This window comes from Struthio camelus, chromosome 19, assembly GCF_040807025.1.
Source record: "Struthio camelus isolate bStrCam1 chromosome 19, bStrCam1.hap1, whole genome shotgun sequence".
In the NCBI taxonomy this organism is placed as follows: Eukaryota; Metazoa; Chordata; class Aves; order Struthioniformes; family Struthionidae; genus Struthio; species Struthio camelus.
In genome coordinates this window covers 9,311,834-9,339,034 of record NC_090960.1, presented here as the reverse complement: position 1 = coordinate 9,339,034, position 27,201 = coordinate 9,311,834, and the positions used below count along the sequence as shown (strand labels likewise).

The 27,201-nt window shown below is 54.5% G+C and overlaps 1 protein-coding gene, 1 long non-coding RNA gene and 1 other non-coding gene across 4 annotated transcripts; 1 reads left to right on the top strand and 2 right to left on the bottom strand.

Moving 5' to 3' along the window:
• The first annotated feature begins 4,034 nt into the window (after positions 1-4,034).
• ST6GALNAC2 (ST6 N-acetylgalactosaminide alpha-2,6-sialyltransferase 2) lies at positions 4,035-18,965 on the top strand. Of its 2 annotated transcripts, none has more exons than XM_068913543.1 (10): positions 4,035-4,383; positions 12,570-12,662; positions 12,795-12,852; positions 13,553-13,727; positions 14,694-14,859; positions 15,279-15,417; positions 15,576-15,679; positions 16,292-16,375; positions 17,091-17,190; positions 17,454-18,965. In XM_068913543.1, exons 1-10 carry the CDS (start codon positions 4,259-4,261, stop codon positions 17,619-17,621), a joined length of 1,212 nt encoding a protein of 403 aa, XP_068769644.1. In that variant the 5' UTR covers positions 4,035-4,258; the 3' UTR covers positions 17,622-18,965. The 2 variants fall into 2 exon arrangements, with proteins under 2 accessions (XP_068769644.1, XP_068769645.1); XM_068913544.1 differs by having other exon boundaries at positions 4,162-4,379.
• A 1,287-nt stretch (positions 18,966-20,252) lies between these two features.
• Positions 20,253-23,907, bottom strand: LOC104139978 (uncharacterized). The gene is made up of 4 exons (XR_011135464.1): positions 23,681-23,907; positions 22,964-23,080; positions 21,037-21,130; positions 20,253-20,331 (listed from the first exon to the last, which is right to left on the bottom strand). It is a non-coding gene; the product is annotated as an uncharacterized lncRNA (long non-coding RNA).
• LOC138061660 (small nucleolar RNA R38) lies at positions 23,150-23,224 on the bottom strand. The gene has a single exon (XR_011135599.1). It is a non-coding gene; the product is annotated as a small nucleolar RNA R38 (small nucleolar RNA).
• Positions 23,908-27,201: the final 3,294 nt, after the last annotated feature.

Here is a 27,201-nt window from a genome sequence, read left to right as displayed (position 1 = left end):
CAGCTCGTGCTTGGGTGGGTAACCGATGCCCCCGAACCAGGTAAAGCAAACCCCAGCATCAACAGGGTGGCAGGCAACACGTGGGGTGTGCATCAGCAGCGTACACCACGTGGCAGTGCTCACACCCCCCGGGGCCATGGCGCCGGTGCCCACGACTGTGCAAGAGCCTCTGGCCTGGTGGAGAGAGCCCTGTGGCAGGAATACAACCACCTGTCCTGTATAATCACTGTTTTTCCTGCTCACCTCCTGATTTTGGTTGCAGTAGCAGCTAAAAACCCTGACCGAGACTGGCTGGAACCATACGCCGGACCGCGCAGGCAGCGCTCAGTGTGGGCAGGCGTCCTGCATGGCCCTGTTTCTCGGGGGGGGACCTGGCAAGAGGCAGTTTGGCCGAGCCGCTCTCCTCGCTGCTCTCCCAGCCTGCTGTCGGAAAGGGGCTGTGCGTCAGCCTCCCAAGACATCTGCTAACGAATTTGTCATTATGCAATGGCTTTGCCGCCATAGGCAGCCATATGGCCCCACGTTCTCCAGCGGGGCCCACGGAGCAACACGTTTCTAAGTCCAGACTTTGATTTTCAGGGAAGTTTCCTTTGACCAGATTTTTGGCACTTCCTTAAATGCACCTCTGACCTGTGCTGAACAAATTGGGGTATATAAATCCTCTGGGAGCTCTTTGGAGATTGCTTTCTCCTAGCAGGACAGTTCATCGTGGTAAAGACCATGAGGCTTTCCTCCACCAACCTGTGGCTGACAGCCAACTGGTGCAAAACGTTCTTATTTTCGTCTCGCTGTCTCTAGCAATGTGGATGGTTTGGGTTTTGTTTCCAAGAAGTAATTACTGGAATAAAAAGCCCAGGCTAAAAATGACACTTGCTGGTTTTCATTTTAGTTTCTTTGTGTTCTTTCTCTAATCTTTATTTGGCAACTATTGTTTTAAAAGGTTTTCACACTTATTTAACTCCTAAATAAGTACTGCTTAATTTAGAGTCATGGGCCAAAATGCGTCCTAGCATAAAATAAGAACTGTGCGTCTCATTTTTACTTGTAAAATATAAGTAAAAACACTCGTACTGTGGAAACAGAGAGATGGGAAGGACTTCAAGAAATCAGCACCTCCATCCCTCTGGGCAAATGTACCCAAGCTGCCTCTCACCAGCGTTTGCATAATTGGACCATAAAAGTCTCCTGGATGGTCAGTCTCTGACTTTCTCCAGGCCACCTGCTCCTGGAGTGAGCTTCGCTCCTTCAGTGCCGGGGCCAGGCTTACTAAATCCCTCGTGACTTACAGGAAGGCCCAAAGCTGAGAGCACGTGAGCCGAGATGACAGGTCTCAGGGACCAAATCTGCCTTGGCGTGCAGAGGAAAACAGTGTTCTTCATTGTTTTGTGATACCAGATTGGCTAAAACGAAGGCACAAGACCTGGCCCGCTAGCAAGGCGTGGAGAGGTGCTTGGTGCAGGGTGCCTTGCTGTGGGGCAGCCTAGCGGCGTCGTGGTGCAGCACAGGGCCTTTCCGTGCCAGCGCTAGCGATGCCCGTACCCCGCCGGAGCCCCTGCCGTGCTGCTGGAGGACAGGAGCCAAGGGCACCCCAAAGACATCATCCTGTGGCAGGCTCAAGACGAGCACGAGGGGATCCCTGCGTCACGCCGTGCAGGAGGAGTTGGCCGAGCACCTACTGTCGGTCCCCGGTGGAGATGGGATCCAGGTGCGGGGACCTCTGCTGTCCCCGCCGTCGGCTGGAGCCTCTCCCAGACTGTGCCTGCACCCATAGGAGCTTGGAACGGGCTTTGCCTGTAGACATACAGGCAAAAAAGGCATCAGTGCACCCACATTTTCTTTCTCCCGGCTTTTGCTGCTAGGGTACTTGTTGAGTTCCTCTTGTTACGCCTCCTTCTTTCCCCAGTTTTAGCCCCAGCGGGGCTACAGACCTCCTGATTTCGTCCCTACATGTCTGAGCAACGCTTTGTACCCCTCCTTTGCTGCCCGTCCTACTTTCCACTTCTTACCTGCTCTCCTTTAGCATTTTAGTTACCTGAGACACTCGGTGCTCAGCCAAGCTCGCTGGCCCCAATTCTCTGTCTCCCTGCACAATGGGAGGATTTGTTCTCTGGAAGTTTTCTTTAAAATCAGCCTGGCCACCTTCCCCTGGTGGTGGCCAAGGTCTGACATCCGTTCTCCCACCGTGCAGAGGCCGGCGCTGCCGCTCACCTCTGCAGCTGGGACCACTACGGCCGCCCGGTCGCTGCAGCCCTGCTCCCGTGTTTGCACCAGGACGTTGTCACCAGTGCAGCCCAGGTGCTTCCTTGACACCAGCCCTGTGCCGTATTGCCCTCCCTGCAGATGTCCCCACGGTTAAAATCCCCCTGAAGACCGGAGCTGGCATTTAGGGGACTTGAGGTATTTTGTAGGAAGCCTCAGCCACCCCGTCCCCTTGTCAGGTGGTCCGTAACGCCGTGCCGCAGCACCAGGCGCAGTACTGTCCCCCGGCCTCGGCAGCCTGGCACGGGGCTCTCCACGCTCCTGTGCAGCGGAGGAGCTCCTTTCCGCAGGGGACAGCCCCCTCCTCTTCCTCCCTGCCTGACCTTCCCCAGCAGCCCCTACCCCCCGTGCCGCTGCTGTAGTTGCGATATCCCTCCAGGTCTCTGGGATTGAATCTTAGCCCTGAAACCATGCAGGAACTTCCAGTTCTTCTCGTTTGTTGGTCTGCTATTAATTCTGACTGTAAAATTATTGACTTTTGGCTAGGAGGGAATTTGGAGAAAAAAGATTGCCAAATGGAGAACAAACTAGCTTGAAATGTTTTTTTTTTTCATTTTTCTTTCTTTGAACTGTCACCATCTCTGGAAACTCCTCTGGGCAGGTAGGAATTAAAGTGTTGGAGGGGACATTTGGATCCCGGTGGATAAGAAGTGTTGAGAAAAGTGCATACGTAAATACACTGGTGTGGGTGTGCACGGGAGCCCGCTTGTGCACTACGTTGGAGTTTCTCTTCTGGAAGAGTATACATCCCCCTTCCTTGCTGCTTGCTGCAGATCTCGGGGGGTGCGTGCGTCTGCAGGGGTTGGCGAAGGAGTCCGGGTGGTGTTTGGAGCAGGGTTTCTGGGTTTCCTTGCCGAATCTCTCCTCCCTTCCTCCCGACTGTAAAAATCATTTTGGTGTGTATTTCCTTCAGTTCACGGGGTTGCTTTTTTTCTTTAGATAAGATGTAACTAAATGAATCTTGAAATATTGTTTTGACCCAAGAAACTGAAGCGCTTCCATTTAGAAAAACGTCCAAACGAATCACTCAGCCTTCTCCCAAAACCTTGCAAACCCGTTTTTCTTTCAGCTAGCCAAAACTATTTGTTGAATTCAGCACAAATCTGTGAATAGTTTTGGTTGCTGTGAAACAGCACGGTGGGGGAGTAAACTGTTAACCTAGAAAATCGGCAGGTACCAGAGGCATCTCTGCGCCTTTTGCAGCTTTGCCTATTTTCCTTTTTGCCCCAGAAGGTTTTTGTCTCGCGGCGTGAAGGTTTGCCTAGGCGCGCGTATCAGCGCGCGTGTCGGTATGAGCGTGCTGCTCTGGAGCACCGCTGGGCAGGAGCTTGTTTTCATTTTGTGACCTTGAGTTTGCGATAAGCTACAATAAAGCCTCCCCGGGCTGCAGCGGAGCTTGGCGGGTGCCCGGGCAGCGTCGCCCCGCCGCGCGCCCGCGGGGTCCCCGGCTGTCCGCGCGTCACCCCGCCGCAGCAGCCGGTGTTGGCTGGTGGTTACAGTGCGTGTTTCAGCCAAATGAGAAAGTTAGGAAAAGGGGGAAACCTCTGCGGTTCGTGAGCGGCGAGTGGGTGGCATGAAAGGGAGGCAAAAAAAGTGCGTTTCCCTGCTTGCCTGAGTAAATGTTTAATCACCAGCTCGGCGAAAAAGCAGCTCAAAAGTGCTTTTTTTCTCAGCAAGTCTGAACCAGTCAGCCTGGTGCCTCCTCCCTCCGGCTCACACCCCCTCCCACCCCTCCGGAGGAATATCCCAGCCTGCTCCAAGGTGCAGCTGGGCACCCACGGGAGGAGGACGGCAGCCAGGCCGGAGCGGCGCTTGCACCCGAGCTGCCGGCGGCGGGGCTGCGAGAGCGGCGGCGCCCGGGAAGTTTGCGGAGGCCTCGGAGGGCGCCGCCGGGCTGGGCGCTGGGCGCGCGGGGCTGCCGGGCTCCCCGCCGCCGGCCGCGCCGGGGCTCCGCGCGCTCCGCTTGGCTCGCGCTGCTCCGGGGCTCGCGCTGCCTGCCATGGGGTCGCCTCGCTGGAAACGCCTCTGCCTCTTGCTCCTGGCCAGTTTAACATCCTCTCTCATCCTGTACGGTCACTATTACGCTACGGTGGAGGCGCCCACCAGCCAGAGGCTCCTAGGCAGGTAAGGGGGGAGGTGGGGAGGACGGGGGGACGGCGGAGGAAGCAGCACTGCAGCGCGGGGACGGGGAGGGGGCACTGGGCTCCCACCGCGGGTTGCTTAGCGCGGGTTATTCCAGCCGCGAGCCCGGCCGTTTGCTCGTCTGAGGGGTGTGAGCGAAGCAGGCGCTGCCCCTCCAAGGTGTCCTGGGCACCCGGGCGCTGCCAAGCTGCCGCACGTGCCCCGGGGAGCCAGAGAGGGACCCGCGGGCTGCGGGGGGCTGCGCAGGTCCTTGCATGGGTTCAGCCTGCACAAAGAAACTGTCGCTGGATCCAGGCACAGCCAAGGGTGCTCAGCTCCCAGCGGGATCAAACCATCTTCCGGCAGCCGGTCAGACCCTCGGCAAGAGCAATGTGTCCCTGCTAGGCTAATTCTGGATTCGAGGTGTCCAGGAGGGGCGTTTGGCCCACTGACTCTCAGTGACCCCAGGGCAGCAGGGCTGATTTACACCAGCAGGGCAGGGCTGCCCCACAGCCCCTTCTGTTGATCTGTGGTTTCTCCTCCACCAGCGCTTGCGAACTCCCAAGGGCTCCAGCATTTCCCAGACTCCAGCAACAGCATCTCCCCCTTTGCCTTCCCTGTGTCTTCCTCTGCATCCTCCACCCTCCCTGGGCCCCTTCCCAGGTGCAAGGCCAGGCGAGGGTGCTGGGGAGCGCGGCTGAGCAGGCAGGGTGTGAGCGAGCCTGCACAGTGCCCAGCCTGCAGGACCATCCTCCTCCTCTCCTGCAAGCATCAGATAACCAATGGTGCCATGCCAGGAGAGTGCAATGAGTGCCCCTCTCCTCTGCACTGTGTGCTCCCGGGTCCCCGCACTGCTGGTGGAGCAGCAGATCTGGGCAGCTCGTGTGACGGAGCCCAGCTCCTCAGTGCTCCTGGGAGAGGGGCTGGAGGATGCTGCTGGGACCGGAGCAGGTCCTGCGTGCCACTGGTCTACGTGCAGTGAGAGCTGCACTGGGACTCACTGGGGACGCAGGTGGGACAGGCTGGCATGGGATCCAGATGTTCTCTTTTGCCCAGCTGGGAGCTGGGAAGCCTCCACCTGATCTGTCCTCTCCTGCCATGTGTCTAGCACAGAGATCTCTCCCACTGGGATGGTGCAAGCAGAAGTGCCTTTCTCGCCGCAGCCCTGGTTAGCAGTTGGGTCTGTTTCTGCCCATGGGCGCAGCGCTGGGTTCACAGTGGTGCTGGCAGCGGTGGCTTCAGCCACACCATGCGATGCTCGGGGACAAGGTGGCGGCTACAGTGGAGACCGGCTCCCTGCAAAGAACTTTACACCCTGGGAAGGGAAACTGAGGCCCACAAGGATGGCAGGCTTTGCCCAAGGACTATGCTGGAGCTGGGAATAGAAAGGAGCTGAGCCCCTGGCACGCAGTCCACGGCTCTTCCTGGGGACGGAGGAGGAACCCCAGCTGATAGGAGTTGGCAGCAGCTTCCTCTCCCACCACATCGCGCTGCACAAGCAACTTGAACCACAGCCTAACCCTGCCTAGCCCCGCTCCTACGTCTGGCCCTGCACCGGGAACCCCCCAGCTCTCCCTGAAGCCAGGAGCGACTCCTGTTCCCACAGCCCTGAGGGCAGGAAAGGAGGACAGGTCGTCCAACAGCAAGAGAAGAGCTCCCTAGCCTGGGAGCAAGGCAGTGGAGAGCTCGTGTGAACCTTGAAACCTCCAGGGCATTTCCCTGCTAACGTTAACCCAAACACTTAAGCCTCAGTCAAACCAGGGCAAGACATGTTCACTCCCCTTCTCGGTACTTGTGTGTGCATCAACCTGTAGTTCAAACTTGTCTATCCTAAGCTGTAAACTGGAATTAATCCATGTCTGCCCTGGCAACTGATATGGGGCTGTATCTGGAAGTGAAACATGTGCCTTCAGGGTTTCACCCAGACAGAACGTGCTCACAGTCCACAGCTGCTTTTACTACAATCAGCGCAGCGAGGGAGTGTTAGTGGTGCTCCTGCTTTGGTACAGGCAGCCAGATTTCAATGGGCAGGTTTGTACGTATAGTGCCTCTGCCCAGGGCAGATTTGCAGGGAGAGGAAGGGAGTCAGGAGGAGGTTCAGCCCTCTAGTTCACGCTGGCTGATGCACGCACCAAAGCGGCCGATGTCCAGACGCCCGCGGGCAATGCCCCGAACCCCGCTCTGGGTCCGCGCGAGGCTGGCTGCAGCGGCGAGGATCCTGCAGAGCTGGGTCCAAGGTCCCTGGGGAGAGACGGCCGCCGCACGGGGCAGCTCCTGGCCAGCCCGGGCAAGCCGCCGAGTCCCAAACAAAAGCAGCTTGCAGCCAAGCGCGCTTTGCAGGGAGCTAGAGCCGCTGCACGTTGGCAGGCAGTTGGTTGCACGCGTGTTTGTGGGGCTGTGCACGGGCATGCGGGGTGCGGCTCGGCGCAGCCCTCACCCTGCTCCCCGGGAGCAGCCCCTGCCTCTTTACTTTCAGCAAACTCCAGGAAATTCCTGCCGGAGGGTTGCCAGGACCGCTTGTGGCTTTGTTAATAAGGCAGCAAGGATGAGCGTGGAGCTTTGCCCACGCGTGCTGCCCTTCCCTGGCCCTGCGCCAGGGCAGATGCCCTCTGCAGCTTGGCGCTTTGCAGTAGGTGCTGGGCATTTTGCAGGATTGAGCAAGTGCGCGTGTTTGCACTGCTGCTTGGGCACCCTCACATGGCTCTGCTGGGCCCTGGGAGTGTTTGTTTAAGATAGCAGCCCTTGAATGTGCGCTCTCAAACACTTTTATCTTCAGGAAATGGGGGGGTGGCCGCGTGCTGAAGACGTCATGTTTGATAATTCCTCTGGGGTAAGGGAACGCGCCCAGACTTGGCTCTTTCTTGAGCTGGGGACCGTGCCCGGGAGGCCGTGGGCCACTCCTTCCCCGCGAGCCCCATTGTGCATCGAGCCGACCCTGGGGAGGTTTGTCATCTTCTGAGTCAACCAACCATCACAAGGTGCTGGGCCATAAACGCTTTTCCACATCCTGGGCAGTGACGTCAAGGCCGCTCGGCTCCCCGGCACGCTGTTGGGATGCCGTCGCGTGGCAACGCCGTGGCTTCGCGCGCGCCCCAGCACACCCCGTGCTCCCAGCCGCCGCTCACCTGCCGGGGCCAGGAGGACGAGCGCTGCCTTTGGCCGCTGCGACGTCAGGGAGATTGCTGTGGCAGTGCCAGGTGGCAAGTGAGCCCCTGGACAGGCTGGTGTTTGGGCTGGCTTTATCAGTTTAGCACAAATTCTGGACCCAGGCAAGTGCCAGAACAAACTATGAGCAAATGCTGTGCATCATGTTTGGCCGCGCTGGGAGGAGGGCCCCAGCTCCTATCAAACGTCAGCGAGAGCCAAACGTCTTGGGTTGTCTGCGCCCATCTCCTTCCAATCTCTGCTGTGCCAGATACTCTTATGACATCTCCAACATTTCAGAAAGTAGCACAGGACGAGCTGCTTCCCAGTGCACAAGCTGGCCGTGATCAGGAGCCCCGCGGCACCCGTGGGCCCAGGGTTTTTGCCCCGGGCCTTGCTGTGAAGGCAGCAGAACATCTCCAAAGAGGAGAAAGGGAAAGATCTTTGCCAGGAAACATGAGTGGGAGATCTTGGAGCTGCTTTGTCCCAAGCAGGAGACCTCGGTGCCAGGAGCGACCCTCTGCTCCGGGGTCTGAGTGCCACAGCCCTCACGTCTTGCTGCTGTTCTGCTCTGGGGCAGCCGGTCCCCAGGCAGAAGTGAGGAAAGGGAGTGTATGAGGACTGTCCTGCCTGGGAAGGGCACTTGTCCTTCAGAGGACTGTGTCTGCACTCCTTAAGCAGCAGTAGTGCGATGAGAAACAGGAGCAGACCCATGGGGAAGCACCCTTTTCCCACTGGCGAATGACTTGCAAGGTCCTCATGAAGCAGGAGCACGAAGGGGTCATCACCGCTGGGGCTAATGGGAGAAGATGCAATGGTCCAGGCTGTGGCTGACCGCATGTGGTTTCTGTTGGGCACATGGGGACATTGCAAGGTAGGAAGGAGGCAGGAGAGCTGTATGCTGCTAACAGAGCTGTTTTGAGACGGTGAGGGGCTGTGGACAGACCTGGCTTTCCCTGGTGGGTTGGCTGCTGTGGGCCAGGCTGGGAGGACCCAGAGAAGCTCAGGGGGGATTGGACTCTCCAATGCCTGCTCAGATACTGAATTTAGACTTTGCTGGTGCTCAGCAGCGCATGCACAACGAGGCGCCACGGCCGCGCAGTGGGGCAGCCGAGGCCACAGGTCTCCGCATGGACTTTCCCGTGCTGGGGCAAAGGCTGCGGTGGGAGGTTCAGCACCTCTCTCAGCTCATTTTCCCTTCATTTCCTCACCACCACCACCAGCTGCAGTGATGTGGCTTACCATCAACAGCAAATGAGCCTGGCAGGTGGGAAGGAAAACCACCCACAGAACCGTTTAGCTACCACAGTCCGATTTTCAGCTTCTTCTTTTGCCAAAGGCATCCTTTGTGGCCATGAGCAATTTGTCTCTGCCTTTCCCAGGAAGACCCAGCCTCAGATATCTAGAGGGGGATAAAACTCCCTCTTGCTGGCAGGAAAGGCTTAGGGGGGAAGGTGGTAAAGCAGAGGTGCACACCTGGGGCTGAGCTGGGCTGATGGCAAAGGGCTGGGCTGGGGGGAAGCAAAGCCAGGAGAGGCTGGTTGAGATGCAGCTCCTAAGGAGGCATGAGCCTGGTGAGTGAGGGGATAAGATTTTGGGGCTTGCTAGCAGCCTGAGCCTCAGTGGCTTGAAAGAAGAGCAAGTGGCTGAACTGGGGGACTGATGTGTGTTTGCTCAGGATGTCTGTGTGGTGTCATGGTGTTTTGGAGGGGTCCCTTTGCAGGAGGTGGTTCTCCCTCTGGTTTTGGGTTGGGGAGGTTTATTTGGTTCCTAGCTCAACAAGCTCTAGGCTCCTGCTAACAGGGCATGTCACTGCAGAGCTGGAGGTCTCCTGTGTTGTGAGATCAAGAAACAAACGAGGCTTTGGTGGTTTGCTGGGTATTAAGCTGCACGTGAGCTCTCATGATGGTGTGCTGCAGCTAAATGCAAGACATTTCTTGTAGCTGCTATGAGATTCTTAAAACTCACTACAAGGGTGAGCTTTGCTTAGGCTGGTGTTTGCTGCCTGTAACTGGAGGAAATAGGCTAAAAGAGCAGCTTCCAGTATGATCACAAGTCCCTGCCCTGGAGGTCTTGTATGGCCTTCAAATGTCCTTCTGTATTTCAGTAGGTGTCTCACTGTGCATGGACCCTGCCAGGATAGTTCAGGTCTCATCCAGAAGCTGAGGGAACAGGCAAGTTTGGTCAGGCTGGATTTATTTAGATGCTTGCAATGATAACACCAGGAACACCTTGCAGAAAGTTGCAGCTCTGGAATATTTTATTGCCTCATCTACCAAAAAAAAAAAAAAAATTCCCACATCGCAGAGGCTCATTGCAGCCTGAGAGCCTGATGAGAGTGTCAATCGGCAGCATTGCAGGCTCTGGATGTGGCAGGGAGCTGCCGTGTGCCGGCAGGGTTGGGAGGACGAGCAAAGCCATAGCGGCGGGTGCCGGCCACCACTGCAGCACGGAGCAGCATGCCATGGTGGGGTCTGCTGCAGGATCTGGTCTTCAGTGGTAGTTTCCCTGTGTCCATGGCCACTCGAGAGCGGGTATCTCTCGCTCCTTCCTGCTGCCCGCCGTTGGTGCGGTATCAGCCCTCTGGGGTTATGGCGCTCGGCAGGGACGTGCACTTGGGCATGTGTGCTTTTTACAGCAGGAGCTCTGCAGGGGCCTTGGTGCAGCTCTTGCCAGGAGCTGATGCTTTACAGTGCATCTTCCAGGAGGCTGGCTCGCTTCAGCAACGTGCCCTGCCCTGCGTCGGTCTGAGCTGGGCAGCCGAAGGCCCGCTAAGCTGTGGGCTGATAAATCTCCTCCTCTAATAAAGGAGGGCCCCGCAAGGGGCCTCCTGCGGCTCTCTCCTTGGCCAGGCCCCACCTGTAATCTAGCCCTGGGCTGATGCTGGCCTCCCGGCGTTCCCCCCGGGTTGTTTGCACAGCCCCTTCCCTTCTGCCCGCTCGGCGGTCCGGCAGCATACCAGAAATCCTCCAGGCCCATAAATATGCATTGGGGGAGCTGTAAAATGCATCGAGCGTGCGGGGGAATGAACTCTCCGCAAACAGTGGCTACTCTGTGCGCACAAGGGCCAGCTTTCAGCCCGAGCCCCCCGGCCGGCCTCCCCGGGCCCCGGCAGTCGCCCGTTAGCTGCGTTTCCCGCGGACCGCTCTGCCGCTCCGGAGGCTGCGGGGACCTGCCGCCCCCCCGGGCCCTTTGCAGGCCAGCGCTGGGTTTTGGGGCGGGAGGTCCTGGCATCTCAGGGCAACGCCTGGAGCCCGTCCTACCCCAGCGCGGGAGCTCTCCAGGGCTGGCGATGCTCGACCTGCGAGATGGCCGGGAGGGCCCGGCGCTCCCGGGGGACTGCGGGGAAACCCAGCGCCCGCTGAGCCGAGCATCACCGTGCCGGCGGGGGCCAGGGCAGGCGGAGCGCCGCTCTCCACCTGCCTCTACCTGTCCCCAGGCTCCTGGGCAAACATGCCGTAACAACGCGGCCCTTGTCTCCTCCACAATACAGGCATTTTAGTGTGAGCACCTGTTGATGCACAGCCCTGCGGCAGTGCCGGGAGGTGCTTTCAAGGCCCCTTCTGTGCAGCGATGAATAGGAGCCTGTCTGCCCTGCAGTGGGGGGCCCGTTGCCCGCCTGGGGAGCTGGGCACTGCAAACCTGTCTGTCATCTGTCCTTCATCCCGAGCACTAGGCAGCCTCCAGGAAGCTGCGTCTGCTTTGCCAGGCCCCGAGGTGGTCTGGGGACACCCTGAGATGCTGGCAGGGGAACCGTCTGCCTCTGTCTCCCACTGGTTGACTGTAGAGGTGTTGACACAGAGGTGATTTCTTTCCCTTGCAAGGGCAGAATACGTGTTCCCCTTCCCTGATGTGCATCCAGGCTGGGAAAACTGGATGTGGCCCCAGTTAGCAAGTACCCAGCGCCGTAGAGGAAGGTCAAGAAAATCCTTGGGGGTTGTCTGAGCCCGCTCTGTTCCCTAGGGGTTTTTGGAGACCCTTTGTGGAAGGGTTTTTGGAAATGTAGCAGGAGGGCAGCTTCTGGCACCGAGTCTTTCAGAGGTCCTTGTTTCGTGTTCCCAGGTGCTGGTGGAAAGGTTTTTTGGCAAATGCTAGATCAGTGGTGTGTGAGATCAGGGCATGCCCCAGCCAGCCTCAGGTCGGTGGGACTGCCCTGTGCCTGTGTGCGCGCAGCTCCCATGCCAAGGCTTGGTGTCTCTCCTCTTCCCTTGCCTCTCCGGGGTGGCTGTGCCGAACGTCCGGTTACTGCGTGCTCTCACAGCATCTCAGGCTCACCTTGTGCTCACGACTCTTGGGTGAAGTGATGTATGTCAAGGGGGTTGGGGACACCTGAAGCAGACTGGGAACAACCCCCTAGTTATTCTTTTCCCAACCCACTACTAAACAAAATACTTCCTAGCTTTCTGGTGTGATGCAAATTTAGGCTCTGTACCAGCTCTTACTGACAGCACCAGCAGCTTGGTCACAGCCTGGGTTTCCAACATTAAAATCTGGTGCTGTACACCTGGAGGAATCTCCAGAAGCTCTGTTTCCAATTGCTTTTCCAAAAAAGCAATTATATGTGGCCTCCTGGACTTCCCAGCTTGTCCCAACCACATCTTCCTGCTCCTACTTGGGTTAGGGAATAGCATTAGAGCTTCTCAGCATCTGCAGCAATAGTAGAAAGCGCTGGAGAGGTTTGTGGCCCTCTGGTCCTGTCAGGATTTCCCCAAGGTGGCAGGCTGGGCGGTGCGGTGGCTGGTGAGATCCTGGAAATGGGGGTCCCCAGGGAGATGATGGTTGGTTTGGAAGAGGAGTTACTGCAAACGCTTCCATCCTGTGCTTTCCACACAAGCCCAGTATTTTACAAATCTGCAGCTCCACTTGCAAAAAGACGCATGAGGTGGTTTGGCAGTGGGCCCAGGCAGTGGTTGAGGGTGGCCTCAATGGAGGCGACGTGGTCCTGCCCTGTGGCTTGCTGGAGGGTGGATCTTGCTGGGAAGTGCTGAGGTGCGGCGGTTTGGTGTCACTTCCCCAGCTGAGCCCCTGCTGCCCTCTCGTTCCAGCCTGCTGCAGCCAGAGCCGCTGGTCCTGGCTCCTCCGGAGATGCTGAGCCAAGCCAGGAGCCATGGTTGGATCCAGGAACGCGGGTTGGAGAGGTGAGGGGAGACAAGGCACATGGACTGCACTGGTCCCTGCAGGAGCGGGGGGAGTCTGTCCTGCGGCCTTTGGGTTCCCCAATACCCACACAACAGATTTTTAACTTCATTATGTGTTTCCCCCTCTTCTAGAGGCAAATCCTTTAAACCTTCCTCTGAGCTGCTGAAGCCCAAACTTGCCAAAAAACAGGTAATAACTAGCAAAGTGCTACTAGTGTCTCTGGTGCTTTCTCCTTGTTGGGTTTTGTCGGTTGAAGGTCCGGGTGGGGAAGCTGAAGAGAAATTTTGCTGCCATGCCTGGCCCTGGTGCACACGTTTGCCTGTACCACGCTAGCATGGCAGAGCCGATTTGAACCTTGCTGGGTCCCCTCACTTGCAAAGTCCAGCTCTGCTCGGCCTTGGGCTGGCAACAGGGGCGTCTGCTCTCACGCTTTCCGGGGACGTTTTTGTAACGATAGCAACTCTGTCCGAGCCTTGCTGCCCTAAATCTATCCAAGGAAAATACAACTGAGCCAGCGCAAAACAAAGCAAAATGGAAGTCCTACAGGTGGCAAGGAAATGCCAGAGTCATTAACCATGTCTGGAAGGCCCCTTAGCAGAAAATGACCTTGGAGGAGACATTAACTCTTCTCCTCTCACAAAGTTGTTTGTGTTCTCTGGGTGACTTTATAAGCCCTGATCCTTCCAACCCTGGTGAGGGAGTACCAAAGGTGTTTTTTCAGGTGGGGAAACTGAGGCACAAGGGCGTGACCCAGCAGTAAGTGGGATGTACAAGGAACACTTCCATCCCTGGATTTATCCTTTCCTTGGTGACTGCTGAGTGGTGGAGATGTTAGCAGAGAGGTGGAACCAGCCTGGAGACTGAACCGTGGTCCTCTCTCTCCTTCCAGCCCAGCACTTGCCTCCGCTCGGTGACAGCCAGAGCAAAGGCAGACCCCAAATTTGGGGAGCTCTTCCTCTTTGACATCCCTGTGCTGATGTGGGACCAGCACTTCAGCCCAGAAACCTGGGACAGGCTGAAGACACGACACGTCCCATATGGCTGGCAAGGCTTGTCTCATGCAGGTACAGCACCCGAAAGGGCTGGGGGTGCTGGCAATGGGAGGCAAGGAGGGTGATGGGAGGGCACACGGCTGCTTGAAGGGGACGGGGGAGCCCAGCAGACGGTACTGAAGCTGCAGGGCAGGTGGAGAAACCCTGGAGAGAAGCTGGGGAACTTGCTCTCCTCCCACTCTGCCTGCCGGGGAGCAGCGCGGAGGGGATGGCTTTGCAAACACCGCTTGCTGCATCTTGTGACATTTTCCCCGAATAAAAGCTTCAGTGTCTGCATGATTATTAACTGGGGCCCAGAGGACCCTGGACAACCCGCTCCATTGTTGCAGAGGGAGATTGTTTCCCTTCCTACCCCAAACCTACTCTCTGCTCTTCTCCAGCAGCCGCTGGCTTCAATCCCTGAATTGTGAAGGGTGGAGGGAAGTGCTGGGGGCAGCAGGGGGAGGAAGCCGGGGGAAGAAGCAGACTGGCAGTGGGCAGCAGCAGCTGCAAGGAGACATTGTTGGAAGGGGAAAAGGCTGGCAGGCGCTTGCATCAGCATCCGCAGAGCCGGGCCGGGAGTGCTCCGGATACGTCCATGTGCCTTGCGCTACATCAGAGTGGCTGCTGGCCGGAGCTGGCTTAGAAACGTGGGGGGCTACAAGAGGCCAATGCCAGGGCAAACCCAGGATAGAGGAGGGTCTGGCTGGTGCCTGCCACCACTGAGGGAGGATTCAGCTTTTCTGGGAGCTACAAAGCACTTTCTAGCTGGTGTCCATCCATCTACCTTGTAGGTCCCCTCCTCTGCATGAGGATGGCACGGGCTTTCTCATCTGCTGCTCATGGATGTCCTCCTGTGTAAGCTTGTCTGTGCACGCTGTTGCATGCCTGATGCTAATGCAATGTGCTCACTCACACCTCTCCCCCAAGCCTGTGCTGAAACACGCCTTTCCCCCTCTTTGGGTCCCTGCTGACTGGCTCCGTCCTGCTCCATTTCAGCCATTGGCAGCACCCTCCGGCTCCTCAACTCCTCCTCCAACAGACACCTCTTCAACAGAGATAACTTCCCCAGGGGCTGCGTCCGCTGCGCTGTGGTAGGCAACGGAGGCATCCTCAATGGCTCGCAGCAGGGCAAGGAGATCGATGCTCATGACTTGGTGTTCAGGTAGAGCTGCTCTGCCGGGGCCTGAGACCTGGCTGGGGCCTGTGTCTTAGCAGAACAGGTCTGGGGGCCTGCAAAAATCTCCTGCAGGGAGGGGCAGTGGGTCAGGCCTGCCCAAAGCCCCTGCACCCTTGGGAAGTTACTGGGGGAAAGTGCAAAGGGACAACTTTCTCATAGCCTTGCAGCAATGACTGTTATTGCTGGGGCCTACTGTTGATGTAATGGTTGCTGAACGCTCCTGTTGGCAACATGTTCACGGCAATGGTTCATATCTGCTGTCTCATAATGGCATGACCAGGACAAACTCCAGACATCCCTGGCTGCCACAGGGTGAGGAGCATCCTGCCTACTGGGGTGGTGTGGGGGCACTGGCCCACAGAGAGCACCCAGCCCTGGACACACATCCTGCGATTCTCCCACAGGCTCAACGGTGCCGTGATCAAAGGCTTCGAGGAAGATGTTGGTACCAAGATCTCCTTCTATGGTTTTACAGTGAACACCATGAAGAACTCCCTTATTGCCTATGAGGAGTATGGCTTCACCCAGATACCCCAGGCCAAGGTGAGATGCTCTGAGCCCTCAGGGCTTGTCAGGCGTGGGGTTATCCTGAGTTGTCCCCTGAGGCCAGGCTACAACTTGCCCCCAAAACCTTCTCCAAGTCTTGAGAGACCTTGGCTCTACCAAAGCAACATGTGTCTGCTCCTGTGCCCCTGCTGCAGGACCTGAGGTACATCTTCATCCCCTCAGACATACGCGACTACGTCATGCTGAAGTCAGCCATCCAGGGCTGCCTGGTCCCCGAGGGTTCAGACAAGGGTGACGAGTGAGTAACTCTCTGGGCTCTCCACAAGCACCTCCAGCGTCACTGGGCTGGAGTGGCACCAGACTGCTGTTGTCCATGCAGAGTGTGATCATACTATAGCGGGCGAATGCGCCAGTGCTGGCTGCAGTCTGTGGGGGTTGCCTGGCCAGCCTGGTCCTGTGGGATGGGACGCTCCTCCTATCCTTTCTCACCCCTTTGGGGCACTGCAGGAGCGTGACTTGCCTACCAGCACCCAGGAAGCTGGGGCATGGCAAGGACTTGTCACCTAGGAAGCAGGAACAGGGCAAAGTCACTTTTCTACCTCTTCTTCCCTCTCAAAGACTGTTGGTTCCTATGACTCATTTTTGGGTCTGTGTTAGGCACTGAAGAGCTTTGCCCAGGGTATCCAGCAGCAGCTGATATTGCAATACAAACCAAAGCTCAGTGTCTCTCTGAGTTTCTACCTTGGGAGCTGAATGGCGAGGCTGTGTCCAGAGAGTGGGGCAGGTATTCAGTGCTCTCGTGCTGCCTGGTTCCTTCAGCTGACATGTTTGGTCACCTTGCAAGATAAGTCCCAAGTGGCCCCAGGACTTCTGTGACTTGAATTTGGCTTCTTTCTTCTCCCTGCTGCAGGCCACAGAAGTATTTTGGACCAGAGGCATCTGCAAAGAAGTTCAAGCTGCTGCACCCAGATTTCATACATTATCTAACAGCAAGGTAAGGAAACCAAGGGGCCACAAGGCAAACCACTCAGCCCCCTGCAGGCTCCTCTTGTGCATGGGTCTGCTCCTGGCTCAGCTCTTCATCACCAGCTATAGCCAGACTGCTTGCTTCCCAGCCTTTCTCTCGTCTGTACAATCTTGTGACTGCTCTCCACCATCAAAATACAGTCCTGGTCCACCCTAGCCACTGGAACTGCCTCTGTTCTGTTCTCTGTGACTAAGGCCAAGAGATTTCCACCTACGCTATTGCCATTTAGCACAGGACAATTCATGTCCTTTTCATAGCAGGAAGATGAGACTTTTACATCCTCGCTATCTTCACCTTGCCTGCCTTTCCCCCAAATTAGTTGGCCAGTGTTGACCTAGTCTAATAGGAGCAAAGGTAGGGACCAAAAGGATTATCTTTTTCTGTGTTTCATGAAAATGGGTGGCTGGGTCAAGGTGATTGAGAGCAGTGAGGAGGTGCCCTTCTAGTATCCTGCAGAGAATGAGCTGAATCTTAGTAGTAGGCATCAGAGAATATGCAAGACAGTTATGAATGCCACGAGAGGATGCATTTCAGTCACTGCTCCTGCCTTTTCAGACACCAGACACTCCCAGTGCCTGATGCATGCTGGAAAGGCAAGAGGCTTTGCTGCTGTAGTGTTTGGGGGACCTGGGTGCTGCGATGGCCAGTGGAGCTCTTGCTAACCCACTGTCTTTGCTGACAGGTTCTTGAGGTCAGAAATCATCAATACTCAGTACGGCTACCTCTACATGCCCAGTACTGGTGCACTCATGCTCCTGACAGCACTCCATACCTGTGACCAGGTAAGAGGCCACAGAGCCATCTTCCCTCAGCACCCGGAGCGGGATGGCCATCCTTCTGCTGCCCAGGGCCTGCAAATGGCCAATCTGTTATATGGCAGACCTCGGTGTGGGCTAGCCTGCCCTTCTGGGGCTTCTGATGGGGATGAACACATCCTGGTGGAGCTCACTGGTTGCTGTCCTACACGTATCATTGCTCCAGCCCCATGACGCCACCTGATCCTATTCCCACCCTTTGCCAATGTGTTTCATTACGCTCCCTGCAGGTCAGTGCCTATGGGTTCATCACTGACAACTACGAGCAATTCTCGGACCACTACTATGAGCTGGAGAAGAAACCATTGGTGTTTTATGCCAACCACGACATGATGCTGGAGGCAGAGCTGTGGAAGAGCTTGCATCGAGCAGGGATCATGAAACTTTACCAGCGGTGAGGCAGGGCAGCAGCCCATGGGGTCAAGCCCCTCGGACTCTCGCAGTGTCACAGAAGTGGTTCTTCTTCTCTTTCCTGAAGGCTCCCTTCTCTCTCCTAAGGCTATCCAGGACTTGTAGGCTAGCTGCTGACGTGCAGGCCCTCTACACTTCAGTTGCTGGCAGCTGCCTGCCAACTTGCAGGCAGGTAGTGGTGGTGGAAAGGGGCAAGCCAAAAGGGTTAGGGAAATGCTGCAACACTTCCTCAGGGATCTGCAGGAAACTTGTTTTGTGGCTAGCGCAATTCAATGCGGCCTTTGTGGCACCAAGAAGCACCACTGCATGTGGCTGTGACCTCCCAATACTGCAAACACCTCTGTGGGGCAACAGCAACCACCCGGGAAGAATTGTGCCTGGCTGCCAGGAAGGGCAGGATGATGGTTTAAGAGGACACTGGAGAAGTGTGGGTGTGACAGCCCCCACCCCCCCCCTTTTTTTTTCCCTTTCCCTCCCTGGAGATTTACAGCCTGTTTTCTATGAGTGTAAAGCCACCGACTGGAGAACACTCATCTGGTCCTGTACATTTCCATCACGCTCCAGGACCAAGAACCAGCAGCCCAAACGCTCCTCACCATGGCAGGATCACAATGGGCCCGAATCCTTAGACTAGATTGTCCAACTATGCAGAACGGTGGTGTGTTTGGAGGACACCTCTCTCTTGGACTGCATAAAGCTGACCGCCCAAAGGTTTGGATTGATGCACACATCTTTCCAGCAGGATTGCTTTGCCTCCATCACCAGAAGATAGCAGTGGCTTGGCTGCCCTCTCCTGTGACAGACACAGGATGTAATGCGTCTGCAGCTTTCTTTTCCCATTCTCTATATGTTGTCATCTTGGTCAAGGCAATGAAAGGTCTTAAAAAGAAACTATACATCAGGTAAGACTAGGATTACTCTAGCTCAACTGGAGCATGTGGCTGGTCTTTGATCATCCATAAGAGGAGAGTTAACATACTGCCCCCTCCCTCTTTTTTTGCACTGGGATCATGTGATGCCCTCCACCTCCTTTAACAAGGCAGTCCTCCCCATACCAGATGGGTTAGGGAACCAACAGCTCATGGCACAAGTCTAAGCTATCATCAGTCTCATTAAAAAAAAAAAAAAAATCAGATGGAAAATGGAGGAGACGGTCTTGAACCCCTCAGCTAACCATTGTAAGCCAATGCTGTGAAACTAGGAAGCCCCGCAGGGGATGCTACTTCAGCAATTGGTGGCTGGCTAGAGGGATGGTACTACACAGGGGTTGGGGGGGACAAAATCTGAAACATTTTCCTACTTTGTATAATTGCATAAATGTTGAATGAACATTTTATTTTCTTCTGTTGTTTTGGTGAAGGGGGTGACACCGACCTCCCCCCCAGTGGAAAGGCTGTAGCACTCAACAGCATGAGGCTTAGACTCAGGAACAGGCACAGAAAGGCAGCGATGAGAAGGTTGGGAGCTGGGTTAAATCTGCAGCCCTTCCCAGAGGCAGGGAGGCCTGGCTCCCTCACCCAGCAGTTAGCCACAGCTGATGAATGAGCCCAATGTTCCAAGCCAGAGGGCCACTGTGACAGCTTGCCTAAGCTGGTTTGAGCACAGCATTTCTCACTTTGGCTGCTAGTTGTTGTCAGCTGGGGAGAAACACATAGCTGCAGAGGTAGTAAGAGGACCTGGCAATTAGCCAGGAAACCTCAACAAAAACACCCCCCCACCCACCCAAGCTCACTCTATCTTTAAGGCAGCAGGCTGAATTCGGCTATTTTGAATGCGTGTTAGGGAAGGCTAGTCAAAAAGCTTGTTCAGATGTAATCTCTAACGTGGAGACCGTCTTTTGTGTTCTCAGGTGAGTCTCAAATTAACCTTTGTTCACGTCAGAAAAATTTTACAATGGCATCAAGGCAGCCTGTTAGGCCTGTTTTCATACGCGAGCATGCTCAGGAGACAAAGCGTCTTCCATGACAAGAACGAGCCTGATTCTCACATCACCTGACAAAGCACCACAGCCTCCCAAACCAGCTCCAGCCAAATGTCAGCACAGCCCCTATGGGTGGCTTTGTCAGCTGCCCCATGATGTGTGCAGCAAAATCTGCTTTTAAAATGGTTGTTGTCATTGTATAGCAGCCCGCCAGGAATCCAGTCCAACTCATTACCTGCAGAGGTGTTTCACTGCACACTGCTCACAGACCCTCCCTATTTTAAATAGGGAGGTTTTCCAGCCAATGGTACAGCCTAGCACTGAAGTTAAGTGCTCCCATTTTTAATCAACTTAACAGATAAGGAAGCTGATGGTTGTACTACTGCCTCCTACTTTTCCCTTATCTGAGCTTCCAGGCAGCCCATAAGAAACATTTCTTTCATCAGTCCTAAAGCTTAGTCATACTTGGTTTGGCCCATGTAAACTCACCTTGTGACAGTGTTACCATGAATTGCATTTCTTTACTTTGCAGCCTGAAGGCACTGAAGTCTGAAGACTCTTAAATACCTTAAGAAAAGCAGGCTTTGCTATGAAGGGTAAACTTACAGGTGCCTGAATTTCAGTAACCATTTCAAACTGAAACTGCTCAAAACTGTTTGAGTAGATATCCTTAACAAGAAAACGTCAACTCCCGAGATTTTTCAATAACTTATTTTATTCTGGAACAGAAGACAGCAGGGAACAGCCCTTTCCTCCAGGCAGCTGTAGACCAGGCCCTAGTGGAATAGACAGTGTCAGAGCAGAGGCAACAGTCAGTTGAAAAGTTCCTACTAATTTGCATTATTTCATCAAGAGGTCTCAGAAGACTGAAAAGTAAGCTTAAGAGAGGGAGTGGCAGCTCAGCCTTTATTCTGTGACCAGCTGGTAGAAGACCTCATACTGAGCACGAAGGGTTTGCCCTTCCCCACACCATGCCTCACTAGAGCCAGGACTCTGGCATTCAAAGAACTCGGTCCTCCCAAGCCAAGGGCACTAGTACCCAAACCCTCTTTGGCCTTCGCAGGAACTTCTCCATAATACAGCTAAAGAGCAAGGAGGAGCCTGCAGCTGCTCACAGGTGGGCAATTTACATCATTTCAAATGAAGTACCAGTGGCCAGGCTCTATTTGTGAGATGCCCTCCAGAGCAATCTTTCTTTTGGTGCTTCTGAAGTTAGGAGACACAACAAAACTCTACTGAAACCACTTTCCTAACAAGTTGGAACCAATTCCCGTTCCTCTTTATTCTCCAAGTATGGATAGCTTTTACTTTTCTTATTTATCACCAGGCTGTCTCTTCCATTTTCTGTCCCCTCCCTTGTTTCCTGGAAGTCAAGAGCCCCAACATGCTCTTCTCAATGGCTTGTCCTACTTGGAACAAATCCACATAGACAGAGCAACAAACGTGATTGCTTTAGTGTCATCTCCTCCCCCTTCACATACCAGCCTTGATTTCCCAAGAAGGTCCACTGTTGTCATATCTGCTGGTTCAGCTGGTCAGCGCACGTCACTCACCTTCAGCAAACAAATACAAATCCTGTAAAATGAATGCAGTGTTGAGCTGCTTAGTGGAATACGCTTGTCAGCCACCAGGAGACACAGTGCTGTTGCAGTGTGTATTCAGTGACTATACAACAGGTGAGAGGAAAAATGCCTTTCCTACCTGCCCTCCAAGCTGTCACTGTGAATGTTGAGGAAGCAACGAAAAACAGCTCTCCAAGGACCTAGAACTAAACTGCACTGTGACAAGACCAGTCAGTGCTTGTACTGCCTGCACAGAGTCTTGCCACATCTGGGCTCATGAGGGCAGGCTGCTGAACAGAGCCTGTGCAGATGGGACTGTTTCTGCTATAAATCACATTGCAACTGCAGGAGGAAAGGGGACACCTACTTTTGCCCTACTGGTCCCACTGAAGTCATTTTAGTCTCTGTCAAGCGTAAGAGGCACACTAAGGAGAAATCTATTAAGCCTCAGTACATGGTTGTTTCTCCTTCACAGCTGAGCTGTCAGACAGGGATAACAGCACATCACTGGCTCAGTTTCTCCCCGCCCTTTGCCAATTAAATTCCTCAAGTTCTACGGAATTAAATACAATCAAGACAGATATGTCAGTGGATTTTTCCTGGGAAGCGTTCAAAGATAAGGTACTCTGGTCAGCAACAGATGAGTCAGGCTGCCTAGAGATCTGGCATATGACAGATTTAAAGTGAGCAGCACACAATACTCCAGGATTCTCTCATCAGCCTGAAGGCTAACTTAGCAGCTACCTGCTGTCTATGGGAGAAAATACAATCCTGGGAATTTGCAGGATGTTTCCTTCCTAACTGCGAGTTACATTAAATACTATTATAGCAGTCCTTCACGAAAAGTTTATCCAACCCCTGACCAAAAAAAAAAAAAAAAAAAAAAGAAAAACCAGCACTGAGCCACAGAGCAAGAATTAAAGAAAGGAAGGTTTCCTTTCTCAGACAGAGGTAATTTTTGTCTCATACGCTTGGCACAGCAGAAGTGTGTCCCTCAGAAACAAAGGAGCACCTTTGCAAGTGAGCTGTCTCTCGCAGAGAGGGAGGTGGACACTATTTAAATCCTTACTTAGGAAAAAAACATCAGCTTTGAGACTTTGGTGGTTTAGATCCTTTTCAGCGGTTTCAAGCTGACAACATCCCTCGGCATCATCATATGGAAGCATCTTAACGCAAAACCCTCCTTACAGCCAAGGATAATTCACTCATCTAGGATGTGTTATCTAGGATTTATTTTGAGAAATGCATTTGAGCAGACTTAAAGACAGACACATATCCCAAAAGGAGGGTTCCTCAGTGTGTGTCCTTTCTAGGATCACCATTTGGTGTATGGGAGCTGCACCTCCCCAGCTCCAGCAACCTGATGCAAGTTTAGAAAGTCCCAGTACATCTCTAGGTGCACGCACAGACCAATTATTCTTTCACTAGGTCTACTTCCATGACAAGCATGCTTCTGAGATGAGCTGTGTCAAGTGTCTCCATAATGGAGTGTCATCCAATCCCTCCTGCCTCTAATCCCATCTACTTTTGCTCATCTTTGACCACGCTGACAACCAGGTGCTCTACTGGGCACCAGCTACGTTAAAATTCCCATTCATTCGGTGCTGCCTTTCAACTCGTGCTCTGTGATAGCAGAGGGCTGCACACTCAGGTGGCAGCTGCAACAAAGCTACAGTCTTGATTGGCTTAATTACATTAATCAAGCCACTGGGCTTTTAAATCTACCCCAGTAGCTCCAGGGCCTAGGAGGGTATCATCTGACACAGCAGAACAAATCCTGCTTCCAGAGCCCAGCAACAGAGAAAGAGAATAAGTCTGTGACCAGAGAGATTCTGGTGTTTCTCACCATTCTGCACATGGTACAGGCTGAAGGTTAGTCCAGTGAAGTAATCAGCTTAGTTCAAGTTCCCAGGAAGGTGAGTGCAAAAGATATTTTTACCCTTGCTTGGGGATGTGCTGTGCTCTGAAACAGAGAAAGGGGATAGACTTAATTCATGTAACAGGCTGCTTTTTTACCTTTAGGTCCTTAATGCTGAGCCTCAGATTCATGCTTCCACAGAGGAAAGGCTAACTTCAGACAGGGATAACTTTATCATCACTAGCTCAGCTTCCAGAGCAGCTAAAGCCTGGACCCCACAAGACCATCCTGCAAATCCAGGTTCGCTCTTGCTTTCGTGGGTTCCTTACCGCAGGAAGGACAACACCCTGCAGCACAGGAGCCTCGGGTGGAGGGGGAGGCAGGCTCAGCCCAGCCACTGAACCCCCTCTGCTCGCAGGGTCCCCAGGACGGGGGCGACGCTCAGGACGTTACGCCAGGCTGCTATGCTGAACGCCTTCCCGCCGGCCAAGATCCGCCGAGGACCGGTCAAGGCCTGCGGGCCACCTGGGCCCTCCATGGCGGGGGGCGGGCCGCCATTGCGGCCCCCACAGGAAGGCATCGAAACCTCGCCGCTCCCCCGCAGGCAGCCGCGACGGCGCGAGAGAGCCCCCCGCTCGCGTCCCCGAGCCCCTCGGGGCCACCGTGGCCGCGGATGCCCGCGGATACCGGGGCGCCCGCACTCACCGCCGCCGCCATGTCGTCCCGCGGCGGGCGCGAAGAGGAGGTGAAAGGAGAGGGCGGTGCGGGCCAAGTCTCGGGCGGCTCTCGCGAGAGGCGCGGGGGCTCCTGGGAAGTGTAGTCCCGCTGCGGGCCCGAGCCCGGCCGGCGCGTCCTGCCGCGTCCTTCGCCTGCGCCGTTTGCCAGGCAGAAGCCTGCGGCTGCAGTTTGCCTGCTAAACGCTTCGGAAGGCCGAAGACGCAGGAAGGGGCACGCCTCAAACAGGCGAATAAGGTGGAAACGGGGCGCCCTCGAGAGGCGCGAGCTGGGGCGCTCCGCTGCTGAGGTGCCACCAAGTCCCCGGGCTCCTGCCAGCCTGGTGACGAAGCGTAAACGGAACCGGGGGGAGGACAAGGAGAGCAGCCAGTCTCCACCGTCTTGCCCCAAAGCTTCAGCCGCCCTCCTGGAGAGAGGCGCCGGTAGCCGGCGGTGGAGGACGGACAGACGGACGAAAGCGGGGAAGTCCGCGTGTGGGTGAAAGGCCCTGGGGCGCCCTGAGATGCGTGGCCCTGGGGCCCCCGGCTTCCCCGCGAGGACGGCCTGCGTGCCAGCAGGCCCCTCGCAGGGCCCAGCGGCTGGTTCCCCAGGAAAGGCAGCGTGACTTTGTGTTTATTTTTAGCGCCTGGGTCCTCCTGGCCTTGTTTGTATGTTTGGAATAAGATTCCACCCCCTCCAGCTCTTTTGTTCTCCAGAATGGCCCATGTAGGGTCTCAACAGCTCAGCAAACTGCAAGAGGCACCTTTCTTGCTTCACTCCAAAAAGGTGGTAAAGGGATGCCAAGGTGCCCTGAGAAATAAGCTGCTTCCAGTGTAAGTGGTTGACCACAAGGCCTCTCCTGGTCCTCTGTGCCCACCACCAGCTGCGTGAAGCCTGCTGGGTAAGAGGTGCTCCAGGCTGGCTGGGAGCACAGAGGACGCTGCTGGCAGCAAGACCCCGTGTTGTGGCAGCTCTGGCCCGTGGCATGAAGACTCGAGAGCTTCAGTGCCTTCCTGCCCCACACTGGTACCCTGAGGAGCCCGTTGCATGGATGCTCGGCTTGGTGGGAAAGGCGAGCCAGCAGGCTCGTGCTCATACAAACTGGCAGTAATTAGCACAGAGCCTCCACTGCAATGGCCTTTGCTCTGTGAAGATGCAGCTGGCAAGCTGCCTGACTACTTTTACCTTTCCAAAAAAGCAAGTACGTAATACCCCACAACTAGAATTAGTCCTTTGAATCCTCAAGGGAGATGAGGCTTTTAGAATAAAATGACAACTCGAATTCCCCCCTTGCGTAGAGTCCACATCCTGGAAGAGGAGAAGGCATAGAGACTTGGATGTACTGAGGGCTTTGCTATAGTCTTGATTTGTGGGGTGGAAGCTGATCAGACATTAGAGTAACTGTCTACTTATGCCTCTCTGCCTGACAGGTAACTGCCCACAATAAATGGACGAGCTCTGCCAGAAACTAAGTAATGAACTGACTCAACGGTTAAAAGCTCGGGAGAACAGCATGAGCTAAGTGCTCGGTAGTTTGGCTGTAATTATTTATGATCACAATGCCCAGATAAGTGTTTCCAAGCATATTTTAGAGGCAGAACAAAGACTCTGGGTGAGGAAAGCTGGCCTCGCCCATGCCCACGCTGTCTTAAATCTCTGCAACTCCTTGCCTGTGTGAGTAGGACTTAATGAGGTTTTCCCGGATGCACTGCATACTAAAGTAGATGTACGATTCATAGTTTCTCTGTTCAAATCCTCCTGTTCTGGGTTTGCTGCTGCGATGTTGCTCTCCTTTAGGGGGCATTCGTGTCATACAAATCTTCAGCGTGCGAACTTTGCCCAGGAGTTGCAGTGCGAGGCAACGTCTCCCAGAGGTCAGCATAGCACGGTGGCTCTTCTGAAGACGCTGCCAGCCTTCCTAGGGATATGATTATATTCTGGTTTAAACAGTTCTGATTGAACTCAGGCAGTTGCAAAGCTGCTCCCAAAGGCAATTTGGAAATAATTCTGATAGATTGCCTATGGTAAGTCTCCATCAGTTACGGTGGCTTTTTGCTCTAGTCTTTGAAAGGATTTCTGCTTTTCAATAGTTTTCCCAACTCACACAACAAGAAGAGTGGTGATATACACGTGATCACTTTGAGACTGCTCTCAGCCTTTTGGCTACTAGAGGATCTGGAGTGAATTTCTTCCTCCAGTAAATCATATGCTCGATTAAGCCCTCACCTTTCTGTTTTCTCAGAGTTGTCCAGTATCTGTCCTGCAAAACAATAGCAGTTGTTTCCCTCCTCACAGAAGTCTGAGGTTGGCTGCAGAATATGTGGCTGTCCCCTGATCAGATAACAGGAGAATGGGCAGAATATATGACAGAGAAGGGAAAGGAGGACAGAACCCCACCAACTTCAGTGGGGCTTTGATCCCCTGCTTCAGTGGAAGGACAAGGTCTTCCCCCCAGTATCCCACTCATTTTCCCCTCTTATTTGCCTGTAAGTCTCTCCAGTGGAGAACCTCTATACACTCACTGAGAGCAACTTGATTTTCCCCTTCTGCCTTCCAGCCTGTCCCAGTCCCACCCTGTAGACAGGGTTCCACCAAGCCTGGAGAAACAAAGCATCCTCCGAATTGGAGATGCCCCACTGTGGTTATCAGCTTCAACATATGGCTGGGGAAAGCAGGGTATTTGAACTCATTAAAAAGCTAGTCCCCCATTGCTAAATGTGTCTGGCAGACACCAGCCCCCTGCATTGCTTGAACGTACGAAGCACAAGGAGAAGCCGAGGTGCAGGGGGTAGCTAGATTGATGCTCGACTCTCTTACATATGCTGTGTGTGCAGCAGTGCACAAAGAATAGCCTCCTGGTTTATGGCTGGAGATTACTTGCTGGTGTTTTAGGTACCAGACTTCTAGGAGAAAAGATCTGTGTATTAAGGAGAACCTGCCATGAGGTCCCAAATCATGGTGTTTACTGCTTCAAATCAATCCCAAGCAATGCAAGAAAGGTGCTTTGGAGCTCAGTAACAGAAAGAAACGATATCTTCCCGTGCAGGACAAGGAATACTGCAAACAAAGCTTCCTTCCCTTCCCCCAGCAGCAAAACCCTTAAGCCTCCATTTAATGTAAAATACATGCTTAAACCCATACCTCTTTAGGTTTAGCTTACCTGCTGTAAGCTTAAACTGATCTTTAAGCAGGCTCAGAAATGCTCTGCTGAATTGGGCTCTATCTGAAGGCAGATCCTTGCTCATTGAATAACGAGAGCTTTATCTTTACAGTATGTATGTGAAATGAAGCGCTGACCTTTCTGGGAGCATGCACGTATTTGCAGCCAGGGCTGTTATGGATTCCTGCAGATGGAGAAAAGAAAAGGTTCTCCTTTCTCCTCCTCATTGCTGCTGAGCAGCAGAAGAAATGGCAACTTTAGCCACGCAGCCCAGGACCTGGCTCTGTTTCTCCCCAGCTTCCCTCAGCTGTTCCTCTCTGTTCTTCCTTCCCCTCAGCTGTGTTTTGGGTGC

Bases quoted from the DNA above. Each gene is read 5' to 3' on its own strand.
- ST6GALNAC2 (XM_068913543.1), top strand. From the start codon at position 4,259: ATGGGGTCGCCTCGCTGGAAACGCCTCTGCCTCTTGCTCCTGGCCAGT. The intron at 13,728-14,693 runs GTACAGCACCCG...GCTCCATTTCAG, and splicing joins GCAAGGCTTGTCTCATGCAG to CCATTGGCAGCACCCTCCGG. The intron at 15,680-16,291 runs GTGAGTAACTCT...TCCCTGCTGCAG, and splicing joins GGTTCAGACAAGGGTGACGA to GCCACAGAAGTATTTTGGAC.